Here is a 17,549-nt window from a genome sequence, read left to right as displayed (position 1 = left end):
TCAGTCCTCAAAACGCAAACTTTTTTCCAAATTAACTCCATAATATCGACTGAAAACATGGCAAACGTTGTTTAGAATCAATCCTCAAGGTGTTTTTCACATATCTCTTCATTGATACATCGTTCTTGGAAACATGCTTTCTCTCCTGAATCCCAGGAGAAAATGCCTGCACCTGAAGATTACGCACAAATTTAGACAAAGGACACCGGGCGGACCTCTGGAAAATGTAGTCTCTTATGGCCAATCTTCCAATGATATGCCTACAAATACGTCACAATGCTGCTAAGACCTTGGGCGAACGACAGAAAGTGTAGGCTCATTCCTTGCGCAATCACAGCCATATAAGGAGAGAATGGAAAACAGAGCTTCAGAAATTCTGCTAATTCCTGGGTGATGCATCATCTTGGTTTCGCCTGTAGAATGAGTTCTGGGGCACTTACAGACAAAATCTTTGCAGATTCTGAAACTTCAGAGTGTTTTCTTTCCAAAACTGTCAAGAATATGCATAGTCGAGCATCTTTTCGTGACAAAATATCGCGCTTAAAACGGGAACGTTTTTTATCCAAAAATGAAATAGCGCCCCTAGAGCTCTAAGAGGTTAAGATGGGTAAGGGAATTGCTGTTACAAGAACATGTTCAGAGCATGTAACATCTAGCACACTGAATCAGGTGATTCAATCCCTGGTCCTATCACATCTATCACACTCTGCAGCAAAAACAGATATCAAAAATCTCCAAATGGCTCAAAACAGAGCTGCCAGATTAGCTCTTCATTGCTCTAAACAGGGCTGCCAGATTAGCTCTTCATTGCTCTAAACAGGGCTGCCAGATTAGCTCTTCATTGCTCTAAACAGGGCTGCCAGATTAGCTCTTCATTGCTCTAAACAGGGCTGCCAGATTAGCTCTTCATTGCTCTAAACAGGGCTGCCAGATTAGCTCTTCAATGCTCTAAACAGGGCTGCCAGATTAGCTCTTCAATACTCTAAACACGGCTGCCAGATTAGCTCTTCATTGCTCTAAACAGGGCTGCCAGATTAGCTCTTCATTGCTCTAAACAGGGCTGCCAGATTAGCTCTTCATTGCTCTAAACAGGGCTGCCAGATTAGCTCTTCAATGCTCTAAACAGGGCTGCCAGATTAGCTCTTCAATACTCTAAACAGGGCTGCCAGATTAGCTCTTCATTGCTCTAAACAGGGCTGCCAGATTAGCTCTTCATTGCTCTAAACAGGGCTGCCAGATTAGCTCTTCATTGCTCTAAACAGGGCTGCCAGATTAGCTCTTCATTGCTCTAAACAGGGCTGCCAGATTAGCTCTTCAATGCTCTAAACAGGGCTGCCAGATTAGCTCTTCAATGCTCTAAACAGGGCTGCCAGATTAGCTCTTCATTGCTCTAAACAGGGCTGCCAGATGAGCTCTTCATTGCTCTATCTGTATGAATATTATCCAAATGCATCAGAATCTCTCATGGCTTCACTTTAAAAACAAATTACTCTCCAGTCTTCTGATTTTCTTTAGGAATGTTATATAAAAAATATATATATATATATCTTTTTCAGGCCAATTAGTACACACTAGCAACATGCATAACCACCAAACCAGACCGGTAAATTCAGGGCAGCAAAGACAACCCATGCCAAGCTCAAATCGCCTTAAATCTACAGTTTTATATAGGGCCGTAGCTGAATGGTACTCTTTACCAATCCATATTTCTCAGGCAAAAAGTAAATCAACGTTCAAGAAAAAAATAAAATAACATCTAAGGACTGGACAGGAAATAGAAAGTATCAACTGAATGTTAAATGTGTTTCCTGTCAGGTAATTTAATTGTCTGTATTGTCTACTTGTTGAATGATTGTGAAGTCTTGATTTGTTGTGGTTTGTAATGTCTCGATAATTGGTGTTGGACGCCAGGAAGATTAGCTAGCGCAACGGCGTTAGCTAATGGGGTTCCTAATAATATAAAATAAAATAAAATGACAGCCTAAATTCTAAATGGATTAAATCAATTTTATTTCTCAACAATATACACACACATGACAAAGTGAAAACATAATTTTTTGAAATTTTAGCGCAGACATATACAGAAATATTGCATTTAAATAAGTATTAATACTATGTAGAAGCACCTTTTGGCAGCGATTATAGCTGTGAGTCTTTCTGGGTACGTTTCTAAGAGCTTTCAACACCTGGACCTGCAACATTTGTCCATTATTATTTTCAAAATCTTTAAAGCTCTGTCAAAATTGGTTGTTGATCATTGCTGGACAACCATTTTCAGGTCTTGCCATAGATTTAGAGTAAATTTTAATCAAAATGGGAACTCAGCCACTCAGGAACATTCACTATCTTTTTGGTAAGTAACTCCAGTGTAGATTTGGCCTTGTGTTTTTAGGTTATTGTTCTTCTGAAAAGTGAATTCATCTCCAAGTGTCTGGTGGAAAGCAGACTGAACCAGGGTTTCCTCTAGGATTTTGCCTCTTGAACCAATTAGCCCTCTAAACTCTCACCTTAGAATATCCTTTATTTTATGATCTACTGAGACACCTCTAATTCACTACACTTTTCTAATCTGACATCCTCTTTCATATAATGTCTGTCTGATTTTATATTTGATATCAGGGTGGTGGTAGGAGAGTACATTTTGTGCTTGTTGTTAAACTGTAAGAGTGAGTTGTTTGGGCCCTGGGTTAAAATAAGGGTGATATTGAGAAATATGTTAAAGATGACAACATTTGAGCCTGGTTGATTTCACATTAAGCCTGCTAAGTTTCTCCGTTACATGATGTCACCTCCTCTCGTTCCATGATCTCTGGGTCTGAAAAAACCTCTCACCAGAAATAGATTTGTCTAGTCTACTTTCTCTCTTTCCCTTTCTCAGTCCTTTATTGTTGTATTTGTTCAATCTCCCATAAGCCTTTTCACTGGCATCTTTGACCTGACTTCTGGACAGATCCAATCCCACCACACTGCACTATCATGTAGGGTTTCTATTGGCCAATCCCAACTCACTAAGATCACTTTAGTCAATTGCATACAAGGTCCTACCAAAATTTGACCTCCGTTTTCAACCCAACACATACATACAGTACCAGTCAAAAGTTTGGACACACTCTAGGGTTTTTCTTTATTTGTACTATTTTGTACATTGTGGCTTGGTCTCTTACCAAATAGGGCTATCTTCTGCATAACCCCCTACCTTGTCACAACACAACTGATTGGCTCAAATGCATTAAGAAGGAAAGAAATTCCACAAATTAGCTTTTAAGAAGGCACACCTGTTAATTGAAATTCATTCCAGGTGACTACCTCATCAAGCTGGTTGAGAGAATGCCAAGAGTGTGCAAAGCTGTCATCAAGGCAAAGGGTGGCTACTTTGAAGAATCTCAAATATAAAATCTATTTTGATTTGTTTAACACTTTTTTTGGTTACTACATGATTCCATATGTGTTATTTCATAATTTTATTTATCACATACACATGGTTGGCAGATGTTAATGCAAGTGTAGCGAAATGCTTGTGCTTTTGGTTCCGACACTGCAGTGAGATCTAACAAGTAATCTAACAATTCCCCAATAACTACCTAATACACACAGATCTAATGGGGTGAATGAGAATATGTACATATAAATATATGGATGAGTTGGAAGCGTCCGTGTATCTATGTGTCCGTGCAAGTATGTGTGTCATTACACTCAGCCCTCTGCAGTGCAAGGTCAGTAATGAACCACCCACCCAGTGGAGACCAGCAGAGTCCAAAGTGAATCAGAGATGGCAGATAGCACTCACCCTGCCCTGCTACCCATTACCTAGTCCTCTACAGGGCCAGATGTATCAGTCACATTCCCATTACAGTGCAAAGACATCAGCTATTGATTGACGTCTGACCGCGGTTCAGTTCAACCAAGACGGTCAGGCAATCACGTTTACACAAAAATGTCAGACCAATGGTGTTATAGACGGACGGACTGACCAACTGAACTGAATGGCAGACGAGGTCAATTTCCTCTGCTTATTTTCATCCCCTACACTCTGGACGTGTGGCGTGATGCAGTCCAATCCCACACTGCCCACCCTTGGCATCCGGCCAGCGAAACAGGGCAGACTGCATTTTTCTTCAGCCCACAAAATGCATCCTCTGAAAGAGGGTAGTGTTTTGATTGTTGGAGCCGGGACATAGAAGCACTCTAAAATAGTGTGATGCAATGTGGGTATGACTCAGTCTGCCTGCTGATTGAAATGTTAAATTGATTAGGTCGTTTGGGTAGGAGAAGAGAACGACATGAATAGAGACATTTCTCACCATGTCACTGTGCCTCTGCCTTCGATGAGTCTAGAGCCTCAGAATGGATAATTGAGAAATGATCAATTTCTCAAACAGCTTAGTTTAATTCCTTCCGCTCTGGTATAGTGTTGCAGTGTCCAGTGGGAGTAGGCAGGCTATGCCCCTGCAGGTATTCTAATGGGGTATTCATGACCCCAAGGCAAGCATGACAACCACAACTCCAAGATAATTAACTCCCTTTGGTGGTTAATAATACATTTGAAGGCCAGGATCAATTTCACTATTGTTATCAGTGGATGGATATTGGGAAATAGACATATTTTCAAGATACTTTACAGTACATGAAATGTCCCTCCCTTTCACAGACAATCCCAGTTTAGCAACATCTTATAACAACTGCCATTGGTGTGACAGCACATTGTTTAGGTGGGAGTAATGTTGTTTTCTAAGTGTCTCATAATCATCTCTATGGTCTGATTAGCCTTGAGTATCTGTTGGGAAAGACACTCACTTTCAGACATTAAGACTGTAAGATGTTCAGTTTGTGACCATGGTGATTGAGCAATAGTCAGTGAACAAAAGTGTCATATTCTGAAGTTTGGGTGGAAGTTGTTTTGTTTGTGTCTGATCAGATATGCCTGGGGTTTGTTGGAAAGTAGGCTAGAGTTACTGTAAGGGTTTCAGCATGTCAACATAGAGGTTGAGCAACAGTGGTAGCAGGAGTGTGTGTGAAATACAGAAAGGGGGCTTAGCAGGAAGGAAGTGTAAGGTTATAGTGAGATGGAATTGACTTACCATGACCTCCCTGCCTTGTCTTGTTTGCCTGCCTACAATGACTTTGTCAACATTTTCCATCCCACACCATAGAATGGAGAGATCTTTGCATATTCACACGTATCCACGCATAACAATATGAACTTCAACCTGGTCTGACACTGATGAGCGTCTTCAATGAGACCGCCGTCATTTATGACATTTGAGTACCTTTTCAGATTCAATATTCTTAGCTTTTTATTGGGGTTTTCCAATGATCTTATGTGTCGTTTCACATTCCTCCCCAGTAGAAACCTGTTTCAAACAACTTCATTTAAAAAAACACCTCCATGGGTTTTTTTTCTTCCCCTACTAGTGAAATTTCCCAAACATGGTTTGTTATGTGACTGGTCTCAGTGGGTTGTCTTTGTTAGCTTCAAACAGCTACATTTTAGTCCTCCACAAAGCTCCATTTTGAAGGAGAGCATCAATAACATTGTCCAGCGCTTGTCTCCTCCACCATCGACGTCTGTCTGTCTTCCCTCCTGAAGACACAGGCTCTCTGTAGTGTTTAAGTTTTGACTCCTTTTTTAAACACTTTTTGTCACTCCTTAGGCTGTCGCAGTGCAGAGAGGAAGGAACGGATTCAATGAAAAAACATGACTACCAGTGGTTTTCAGACTGCTTTATACATTTGGTATTTATGTTTAAACTGCCTGGTTTGGGTTAGTATGGATACTTCTTTGAATGAGTCAATCAGTTGGGTAGTAGCCTTTTTACTCCATGGTAAGACTTAGCCTCTCTACCAGGCCTTTCAGATATAGACAATAAAGCTTCATAACAGTCAGCCAGTCTTGTCGCCTGGTTAGTTTTAGCCTAGATGCCTTATTAGATTTGGCTGTCTGGTTGTGACCGCCTGGTTACATGTAGGTGATGTGACTGTTCAATGGACCCGTTATCTGTCCTGTCACCTTTTGGGTGGTTGGCTGGGATGCTCTGAAGCACTCAGGCTGCATTAGACTGAGTCTGAAATGGAGGCACTACATTTGACCGGGGCCCATATGTGCCATTTCAGACACATCCTCAATCGGTTGTGTGTGTTTTTGATGGGAGGTCCATCAGACACTGCAGGTGCCCCGGCCTTTCTCTATTAACATCTGCCGAGTCAGATGGCCCCAGGCAGCAGCTGGTATAAGAGAGCGGGGGGATAGAGGAAGGGGGGTGAGCGATGGACTGAGGTGAGAGAAAGAGGGAAAGTCTGACACAGAGAGAAAAGGTGAGTAAGAGAAGGAGAGAGCTAGAGACATAATAGAGTGAGCAAACACATGGGACAGCAGGGACCGTCATCCAGCCTGAAACCAAGATCGCTGTCTGTCTGTGACTGTAGCACCTGGACAGGATCACTGATGCTACAGTTCCCTAAATAACATGTAAACACACCACCGCCACGCCCTGGCCTTTTCTGGCACTCCACAATGGTCACTGTGTTCAGCAAGTTATCACGTTATCATGTTATGGTGTGATGCGGTGATGCGTTGTGTTCCTCTGCTTCATGTTTTACATTTAAAGAGCAGAGAATATTAACCATTACTGTGTTCTTAAAGGCACAATCTGGGATATTTCCAATGGCCATTTCAATTAATGATATACATGTAACTGCCAACAGAGTTCCTTTATGTTGGCAGTTACCTACCTGTAAGTTACCCATTTGATTCTTGAAGAGCAAAAACATTTATAACAGCCTCATGAGCTTAGTACAACTGTCTTACCCTATCATTACCCCAAATATAAGGTTTTATTACCTCATGGTGTTGAGTTTTGGTCATCTTCCTCTTAGGTGTTTGATGTTCCAGGTGGTTTGTATAGTAGATTGTGTTTAGTTTTTTAAAAGTATGTTTGTACTCTAATCTTCCAATATGTGCTTTTACAGATGTAGGATCTTAATTTGATCGCCCAGGAAATGTTAAACGTGTAGTTTATTTGAGGTTTAAAAAGGCTTCGGAATTTTGTAATTTCCACTGAAATTTCAGACTTAATTTTCCCTTATGTAAAATGTATCAACCCCTACTAAAAATGTCCATGAATTATAATCCACATAATAATTCACATTTCCTGTTGCTGCAGGATTATTTTCCCGCTGTAGCAAACTGGCTCAAATTAAGATCCTACATTTGTATAATCAGTCTGTCATCCTCCCCACTAGTACAGTAAGCCCTTTAATGCAAGTGATGTTAGATGACATGGTGGTGTTGCGTGAGGGCTTTGGCTGGCCCACTTATTTATTTGACATTTCCGACAGAGTATTAAATATGATCGCCTGTCAGCTGTGACTGAGCTACAGGAGGTTTGGAATAGGGGGGACTAGGGAAAGGGGGATGGGGGAAGAAAGAGGGAGAAATATAAGAGGGGGGTATTTTCTGAAGACATCAGAGAGGAGACACAGCCAGCAGGCTCATGGGTGGGCTGGACCAGGCAGGAAACGATGAGGTCATAGAAACAGAGAGCGAGAGCGGCTGCCGCTTGTTAGAGAGAGAGAGAGAGAGAGAGAAAGAGAGAGAGAGGGGCAACGAGGGAGGGAGGGGAATGAGCAGCCTGTGACATCGTTTCAGAGATGAGCTCAGTGGCAAAGGCGTGGACAGCTCCTCTCTTTCTCTCTCGCTCTCTGCCTCATCCTTTTCTCTCCCTCTCATTTGGCCTCTGCCTCTGTGTTGTTGTGACAGCAGTGTGGGCTCACCAGAATGAACTAGTCTTGCCGGGAGTAGAGTGGACTGTATAGGAAAGCAGCAGCAGGGAGGCTGTCATGGTGTCAGATTTATTTTTCTGGGGATTTTGCTGTCTCAAGCTGTGGAAAAGGGACAGAAAGGTAAGATGGCTTTCCCTATGTAGACTGTGATGGAGTGAAAGGGCTTGGCTAGCTTCAGCCGGTTGATTGGCGGGGTGGCAGTCGGGCTGTCTCAAGTGGCTTGTGTTGAGTAAGCAGGCCTGATTCTGCTGTGTTTGTGTTTTAGGTCTCCATCTCTCTCTCTATTGCATGTTTTAAGTAGAAATAGAACATCAATATTGATATTGTATTGTCCCTAAAATGATCTTGTTAAGAGATGTTTATGTTCATGTTGAAATGGTTGCAATGATCTCTAAGAAACTGGGTCCATGACATATACATTTTTTATTTAAGAATTTTTGTTTCATGAAATAGACATAAGCCTAGGTGGTCACATGGTCTATATTTAGAGTAGGTCCTGCCCTAGATAAAGCATACTTTGAGCCCCAGCTACAGTAGGCTAGGCTTGTTAAAGATTGATTGTAGTGCTGAGATGACTGCAGCCTGCACTGTACATATGCACAATATAAACACACAGGCCCATGTATACGCAGTCACACACATGTACAGTGGTTTCTCTGAGCCTCTACCGTATGTCCACCTATCTATCAGATGGAACTCAAAGCTTCATTGACTGACCATGAAGTATCATGTTGATTTCATTAACAGCAGCCCTAAAGCAGTTGTGGCTCATCATGATGCTGTTGATGCTACAGGGTGGCCGTAACATGCTGTTGGTGCTACAGGATGGCCTTAACATGCTGTTGATGCTACAGGATGGCCGTAACATGCTGTTGGTGCTACAGGATGGCCGTAACATGCTGTTGATCCTACAGGGTGGCCGTAACATGCTGTTGATGCTACAGGATGGCCGTAACATGCTGTTGATGCTACAGGATGGCCGTAACATGCTGTAGATGCTACAGGATGGCCGTAACATGCTGTAGATGCTACAGGATGGCCGTAACATGCTGTTGATGCTACAGGATGGCCGTAACATGCTGTTGGCTAAGTGGTAAAAAGGGGTTTTCCAGTGAACAGGCATGAATCCAAGCCGTGTTTGGGGTTGCTGGGTGCTGTTTCTGCCACTTGGTCTGGTCTAATCATATTTGCCCCGTTTATTCTTTCTAAATGAGTCGGACTCAGAAACAAAATGAAAGCCTGTGTTGCCAAGTGAGATCTAAGTAGGAAGGAAGGCAGTGAACAGGAGGGAAGCCAACTGGTGATTGGAGCTGCCGAACTCTTAGGGGTAAAAATGTGCCATCTAGAACCTTTAAGTCCCCATAGGCGAACCATTTGAAGAACCTTTTTTGGTTCCAGGTAGAACCCTTTCTTTTCTACACATGGTTCTACATGAAACCAAAAAGGGTTCTACCTGAAATCAAAAAGGGTTTCACCTGGAACCTAAAAGGGTTCTCCTATGGGGACAGCCAAAGAACACTTTTGGAACCCTTTTTTCTGAGTGTGGATAAGATAGAGGTGATGTCCTTTTTCTACTCAAGATCCAGGCCATGCTCCACTTCTCTTCTTTCCACAGTTTGGGTTTTGGTTTGGAAATTGAAAAGCCAAATTTCATTGCTTGATGAATTGATTTAAATGCAGGATTCTATATTATAGACATTCTATCCATCTGTTATATGGAGATTTGACTGATCCTGATCCTCCAGCACCTCAACATGCATGGTCCAAATGGCTTTGGAATTTGGAATCCCCCATTAAGCTTTTTTGGAATTTGACCTAGAATTCACTCTCATGGGGGTATCGGGAGTATCTGTTACCTGCTGAATGTGCTGCTGATGTAACCAATTCCTGATGTCGACATCAGCTTGTGTAGCATGAAAATACTTGGTTTCTGTCATAGTTCTTGTGTGAATTCTTGCTGGTGGTTTATTGGTTTTATGTGTACTTGTCAGTCTCAGAAGGCCTCAAAAACAGAAAAGGTTGAGAAGCCCTGAGCTTTACTACTGCAGCAGTTCCATTGAACCTCAATAGGTCACTGGAATAACTAATCATCTCCAGGTCATAATGTGGTTAGTTACACCAACCGGATCCCCTCTGTACCAGCTCTGCATCACATCATGGTGTGTTAGGATTAGGTCATTGTAATAGATTTATCCTGCCTGGGATGGGTTAGTGAAGTCATGGCAGTGTGTGCTAATATCAGTTTAAATGACAACGTGTGCATGCGTGTGACTGTGTGCATGCATGGTGTAGTGTTTACATCAGGCTAACTGACGTAAGGGGTCATACCTTATGTTGCTAGTGTTTTATAGTCCCCATTACTCTCCACACATTATCCATATCACTATATCGGCAAGACCCTCCACAGGCCCACAATGCATCAGTATAACTGGAAGTCCATACAGGAAACATAAGTGAACAACCTGCTAAAGTTCCAATATCCACCACACTAATAAGCAATGTAGTGGGCAATGGGCAAGCATTCTAAGTGGAATGCTAGTATGGATATTAGAATATACTGTAGCATTGGCTCCAATTCACCTAGTTTACATGGTTGGACTAAACTTTTTATAATTAATCCTAAAACAAAAATGAAAGTGATGCAATAGTTTTGTGAACAGAAAATGTCCTAAACTCAATATGGAGACTCCCTAACTTCCCTACCCCCCACCCCTCCCTCCCTCCCTCCCCCTCATCTGTTGTTTACACTAGAGAACCTGAGTGTCATTGTGAAACCAGAGGGTCATAAATACCTCTGATTGGTCCAACAGGGGCCATACACATTCCACAGCCTTCTAAAAACAGACACACACACACACACCACTAAATGGATTAGCCTCCCAACTTATCATCATAATGTTTGGGTCGTCAAACACTTAAAGTTGAAACTTTGACACATTTAAGTACTGAAATGACAGCCTTTGAATGGCTGTGTCATCATAATATCACCAGGGATATTTCCTCATTCTTGTGAACTCATTTGCATTATCACTTGTGCTTTGGGAAAGCCCTCAAAGAAATTCAATATATTTGCAATGATTTGGTTTAGAGTTTAGGAAGAGGAGATGAGTTATTGGACAAAGCCAATTTTAAAGATTTGTCTGGTTGCATACATGAGTAGTTCCAGGCAACTTCCTGCTTTCTATTTCCAGATGAATTGCATTTCTCACCTTTTTATCTTCATCACAAGTCCCCAGCTGGTGCAGTCATTGTTCATTATAGGATCATGCTTAATATGTGACCGCCTCCCTCCAGCTCACCATGGTAACACACTGTTTCCAGATGCTTCTCCATGGCGACCTCACTCTTCCCAAAGGAAACGTGCTGATGATTTGGATTGTTGTGGACAGTGGTCCTGTGTGCGCCACATGACCAAGCCACACTGCTCTCTTACATACAGAGAGAGAGGGAAAGAGAGCGAGAGGTAGGGGGAGAGAGAGACCAGCTGTGGGTAGTTACAGTATATTCTGAAAGTTATCCCCACTCATTGTAAATTGAAGCTTTTTAACCAACTTTTTGGCAGGTTTCTCATGCTACATAGTTTCATTCTGAGTTATTGTGAACTAACACAATTATCAGTGAGACAAAGGTACAAAGGTACGTTCCACCTATGAGAGATGTACAGGGTTATTGTTAGCTTCTCTAACTTTTCTTTCTTCCTCTCCCTTTTCCTCTCTCTCTCACTTGCTCTGCTCTGTCCCTCAGGCTTTTGATGTAGGAGTCTTTTCTTTGTGCGTGTGCAGCAGCAGCTGTCAGTTGTCAGATGTGGTTGGAGAGAAGAGTGTGTGGGGTGGAGTGTGTAGGAAAGGAGGGGGCGGAGGTCGACAAATGGCAGCAGCCACAGTGTCAGTGTGACAGGCATCACACTGTCTCTTCCTCTCCATCCAGCTGTCCTTCTTCTCCTCCCCACGGGGGCTCACACCTGAGACTGGCCACTGCCTGCCACACCCACGCACACACACCCACACACACACACACACACACACACACACACACACACACACACACAGCAAAATCTACAGTGTTAAATCAACACTGACAGTGTTAAATTTAACACTGGTCAAGTGTCTATACAGGTCCACACTTTTCAGTGTTAAATTAACACACTGCTTAGTGTAAAGCCTTATTTGCGTATTACCCAGAATGCATTTCAAGTGAATTGTAGCGTTAACACCCATGACTGTATTTGTTAATGACAAAGACATGGTTGTTGATATCATCCATTTTCAGTCCTGAAACCTTCATCAAGTGAGATCTTAAGCAAATATTTTATAATTAAAAATGTATTATTTAACAAGGCCTTATTTTGAAGGCCTAGTTTTACCCTATACAGTGAGTGGCCTGAAACTCTTGGTTTTCAGGCCTTCAAGTCACATTGTTTTGGCTAGCAAAGTGATGTGTAATTCCTACTGGAATCTAACCAGAGTGGGGTTATCTAACATTTGACATTTTTATTCAGTCGCAACCTGTATTCAGACTGACTGCCGGGTTGGGAAGACTAAGATATGGACTACCTAAACCATCTAAACTGGATCAACCATTTCAATAACTGGTGCAACAAAGTAACAGATTGGATTAGTTTAGAAAAATGTATGTTATTTATATTTGAGTAGCATAAGATTAATTAATCAATCAGTGAACATGCAAAAACATAGATATTGAAACAAACAATTCTAAAAATCAACCTGCAATAGAGCATGCTGGGAAATATTATAATGATGGGTGTGGTTTTGGTTTAACATGGGTTATTAAGACCAACACTGGGGTTCACTTACAGAGTTCATTTAACACCTGAATCCCCACTAGAAATATTACACAGAATTTTTATTTATTGATTTAAAAAAAAAATTTTTTTTACCTTTATTTAACTAGGCAAGTCAGTTAAGAACAAATTCTTATTTTCAATGACGGCCTAGGAACAGTGGGTTAACTGCCTGTTCAGGGGCAGAACGACAGATTTGTACCTTGTCAGCTCGGGGATTTTGAACTTGCAACCTTTCGGTTACTAGTCCAACGCTCTAACTACTAGGCTACCCTGCCGCCCCAATAATCAACACTAGGTAACACTGGCCAATTTGCTGTACAGGCGCACACACACTCACTCACGCTCACATGCATATTCTACTATCTGACTTTATTCTATAGAAGACATTTTGACCCCTATTTTTCCTAATTTTTTGTACTTAATTCTCAATGAGGCACACGCTCTAATGTATCTATAATTATAATCTCATCTCCCTCCCTCTGAGTCTCTGTGATGTGGTGTTTACACGTACTGTGATCATAACTGACATAAAGATGTCAGCCACTTATCATTGTTTTACCCTCCCTACTCCACTCCAAAACACAATGACTGTGACTCACCAAGCCATTGAGGCTGCTTTTCTTGACCAACTCATTTCATGTTCTGCTCCAGAGCTCAAATGGAAGCCAATTACACAGTCATTACCTTCTCTCCTCTCTCTCTTCTCATTCGCTCTTTGAGTCCCTCTGCTCTGTTGTTAACATGAACAATCAAGGTTAAAAAGGTACAAACATAGATCATGGAGTCAACCCATTTCTCCCTTTTTTATTCTCACTCTCTCTCCATTCCTTTCTGCATCAGTAGATGCTCAGAGTCAGACATAGCTTTTCCTGTGGCTGAGATGAGCCGCTCATGTTAATGACTTATTATTGATTAATTCCTTAATGTGTTCCATTGACTTCCTCCAAGCAGCCCGAGGGTACTCTCTCAGTGTGGGTTCTCTGGTTTCCATGGGAATGCTCCCTGGGGGGGGGGGGGGGCAGCAGACAGGGCTGTTTTTTTGTTGTTGGTATCTATATTATCGACCATTTAAAAGCACTGTGCCACTCTTAAAGGAAGTTGCTAGTGCCACACTTTTTTTATGAGGCTTGCAGCAGTGGAAGCCTCGAGATGGGGGGGGGGAGTCATAAGAACAGTCATTTTTTTTCTCTTTATTCTCATATTTCATAGATTACTCTTCTTTGTTCAGTATTCCCCCCATCTCTCACATCCCTGAAAACTCCCCCTCAGTGAAATTTGAATTGCAGATCATTGCAGCTCTAGAGTGCTTACCACACCCACCCAAGCCCAACCCTCTGCTGATCAGTGCAGAAAATGAGAGCGAAAGAGAGCGGGAGAGAGAAGGAAATGGGTAAGAGAGAGAGAAAAGGGAGGGATCTAGAGAGAGAGAGAGGGGTGGGGAGAGGTCTAATCAGATCTTCAACCTGTCTTTGAGGAGCTACAAGGTCACCAGGTTCTTGTTTAAGTAAAGCCCTGATTAGCCCTATCCAACCAGGAATGTCTTCCATTTGCATTTAAGGTAATTCTACCTGTGTGGATTCTATGTATAGATTAGCATTCCATGTGTAAGTCAGGCCCTAGTGGTTTTACATCCTTCAGTAAATTACCATACATATAAGCTATAAGGAAACCTTTTGCCAAAAGCTTTCTTAAGTGGCACCATTTAGACCAATTTGCCTGGTTACTATGTTGAGCCTGTGTGATTGTAGTATCTGTTTGTTTACAAATCTAGTCGTGGTCGGTAATTTAACTGGTTCTGCTGTTTTGAGCCGCAATTCAATTCTCAGCTACCTGCTTCTGCCAGTGATTGGATTGAGCTAGATAGAAACCAGCCTGAAGCTAACAACGCTGATATCAGCCACAGCAATCTAGCCCTCCTTGCACTGGTTAACCTGCATCTGCCCTAGTTTGTTTCTCCATTTGTTGCTGTTATTGCGATGTGATGCATCTACTGACCTGAACAAAGAGTGAACAAATAGTGACTTGTAGTACATTCTCTTTGCTTTGTTTAATGTTTGACCTGTCATTGTGTTGTTTTGTAGATTTCTCTTTGCCTTGCTTTTCCGTCTTGGTCAGACAGGTGGTCATTGCAAGAGAATAATTTGGTTTGCAATTGACCGGCCTGCTGAAATAAAGGTTGAATAAAAAGATGAAAATAAGTTGTTTAGCTGACTCTTAACCCTACCTAGTAATCCTACCCTGACCCTCCCTCTGCGTGTGTCCTCCAGGTCGCAGGGGAACAGAAGTACCACCCAGAATGCTTCACCTGTCTGAACTGCAGAGCCTTCATCGGAGATGGAGACACCTACGCACTGGTGGAGAGGTCCAAACTATACTGGTACATTGTAGTGATCATACAACTTTATTTATAAAATGATCCTCATATATTTCAGTCAGTGCTAATAGGGAGTAGGGTGTAGAGATTCAGCAGACTCAAGGGAAGGTCATTATTTGTCTTGGAGACGAGAGGTTATAATTTGTTCATAACGTTATTACAGTAATACCAGTGCTGTGCAGCCTGGCCACTGTAGCCCAAACAGAAATAGAAATGTGGAAATAACGGTAGTGGTGGATAGAGAAGCAACGGACATGAAGCAAGGAAGGGGGTACTGTATGACACGCACACACACACACCCTGACACGAGGAGGGAGGAAGGGATGTTGAAATGCAAGCAGTCATTGTCCTGTGAGCTCTGAATGGAAGTGTCAGTGTGTGTGATGGGAGGTTGACTAGATCATTATTCTGCCGTCTGACATTCTGGCACGATGTTAGAATATCATTTCATTCTATCAGGTGATGCTCACAGAAATGTAAATGATCACTTACATTACCATTCAATTACCATTTGGGGTCACTTAGAAATGTCCTTGTTTTTGAAAGAAAAGCACATTTGTCCATTTAAAATAACATCAAATTGGTCAGAAATACAGTGCTAATGTTGTAAATTACTATTGTAGCTGGAAACAGCTGATTTTTTTGTAATTTTTTTTTATTTTTTATTTTTTTAACCCTATTTTTCTCCCCGATTTCGTGGTATCCAATTATTAGTAGTTACTGTCTTGTCTCATCGCTACAACTCCCGTACAGGCTCGGGAGAGACCAAGGTCGAGCAAGGTGCTTCTTAACACAGTGCGCATCCAACCCGGAAGCCAGCCACACCAAGGTGTCGGAGGAAACACAGTACACCTAGCGACCTAGTCAGTGTGCACTGCGCCCGGCCAACCACAGGAGTCGCTAGTGCCCTAGACACTGGCCAAACCCTCCCTTGTGCGACCTCCCGGTCGCGGCCGGCTGCGACAGAGCCTGGGCTCGAACCCAGAGTCTCTGGTGCGATGCAGTGCCTTAGACCACTGCGCCACCCGTGAGGCCCCTGAAACGGCTGATTTTTTTATGTAATAATACAGAGGCCCATTATCAGCAACCATCACTCCTGTGTTCCAATGGCACGCTGTGTTAGCTAATGCAAGTTTATTATTAGAAAACCCTTTTGCAATTATGTTAGCACAGCTGAAAACTATTCTGATTAAAGAAGCAATAAAATTGGCCTTTTTTAGACTAGTTGAGTATCTGGAGCATCAGCATTTGTGGGTATGATTACAGGCTCAAAATGGCCAGAAACAAAGACCTTTCTTCTGAAACTCGTCAGTTTATTCTTGTTCTGAGAAATTAAGGCTATTCCATGTGAGAAATTGCCAAGAAACTGAAGATCTCGTACAACGCTGTGTACTACTCCCTTCACAGAACAGCGCAAACTGGCCCTAACCAGAATAGAAAGAGGAGTGGGAGGCCCCGGTGCACAACTGAGCAAGAGGACAAGTACATTAGTGTCTAGTTTGAGAAACAGACGCCTCACAAGTCCTCAACTGGCAGCTTCATTAAATAGTACTCGCAAAACCCCCGTCTCAATGTCTACAGTGAAGAGGCAACTTCGGGATGCTGGCCTTCCAGGCAGAGTTCCTCTGTCCAGTGTCTGTGTTCTTTTGCCCATCTTAATATTTTAATTTGTATTGGCCAGTCTGAGATATGGCTTTTTCTTTGCAACTCTGTCTAGAAGGCCAGCATCCCGGAGTTGCCTCTTCACTGTTGACGTTGAGACTGGTGTTTTGAGGGTACGATTTAAAGAAGCTGCCAGTTGAGGCGTCTGTTTCTCAAACTAGACATTAATGTACTTGTCCTCGTTAAAAATCTGCCGTTTCCAGCTACAATAGTCATTTACAACATTAACAATGTCTACCCTGTATTTCTGACCAATTTTATGTTATTTTAATGGAGTAAAAATGCCATTGTGTATAAGAACAAATTACATTTGCATTCTTATTTTTCTGTATTTTCTGTATTAATATAGCATTACGGATATTCATACACTTGTCTATTCTATCTATGCTGACCTCCCCCTGCGTCTCTGCCCCTTCTCCCTCCACAGTGGCCACTGTTACTACCAGACCATTGTGACGCCTGTGTCCCTGTCAGACTCACCATGCTCCAGGATCCCCCACACGGTGACCCTGGTGTCCATCCCAGCCTCCACAGACGGGCGGAGAGGGATCTCAGTCGCCATCGACCAGCCTCTCAGCCCTCTCAGTCCCAACGGCTACGGCCCTGAACACACGGTCAGGGTGTCACAGTGAGTATAGAGGAAGGATGAGGGGGGTAGGAGGGATGGAAGGTGAGAGAGGGGGGTAGGTAGGCAATGGGAGGGTGGAGATAAGGAGGGATTGGGAAAGAGAGGGGGGGAGCGAAAGAGGGAAAGATGATTCCTTATGTTAGTGGGATTTCCTAGTTGAATTAAAAATGGAATAGAATTGTAATAAATACACCAAGGGAGGGATGGATTGGGGGAGGGAGGGGAGAAGGGAGGGGGGATGGATGGGGAGAAGGGGATGGATGGGGAGGCTAACAGAAGGATTGGAGATGAATGAACAGAAG

General features: G+C 42.6%; 1 protein-coding gene across 5 annotated transcripts in view; it reads left to right on the top strand.

Annotated features, from left to right (window-relative positions):
* Nucleotides 1-17,549, top strand: part of LOC110503880 (LIM domain kinase 1) — a 73,925-nt gene that overhangs the window by 38,445 nt on the left and 17,931 nt on the right. For 4 of the 5 annotated variants that reach the window (XM_021582494.3, XM_036961281.2, XM_021582495.3 and 1 more), the window contains 2 exons: nucleotides 14,851-14,960; nucleotides 17,047-17,247. In XM_021582494.3, the coding sequence (XP_021438169.1) occupies nucleotides 14,851-14,960; nucleotides 17,047-17,247 (311 nt within the window). Of the gene's footprint in view, nucleotides 1-7,562; nucleotides 7,900-14,850; nucleotides 14,961-17,046; nucleotides 17,248-17,549 lie in introns of those variants that run through there. The other variant, XM_021582496.3, reaches the window with a different exon arrangement.

Source organism: Oncorhynchus mykiss, chromosome 24 (genome assembly GCF_057628025.1).
Source record: "Oncorhynchus mykiss isolate SJ-2025 chromosome 24, ASM5762802v1, whole genome shotgun sequence".
Lineage (NCBI taxonomy): Eukaryota > Metazoa > Chordata > Actinopteri > Salmoniformes > Salmonidae > Oncorhynchus > Oncorhynchus mykiss.
This window is presented reverse-complemented; position numbering and strand designations above follow the sequence as displayed.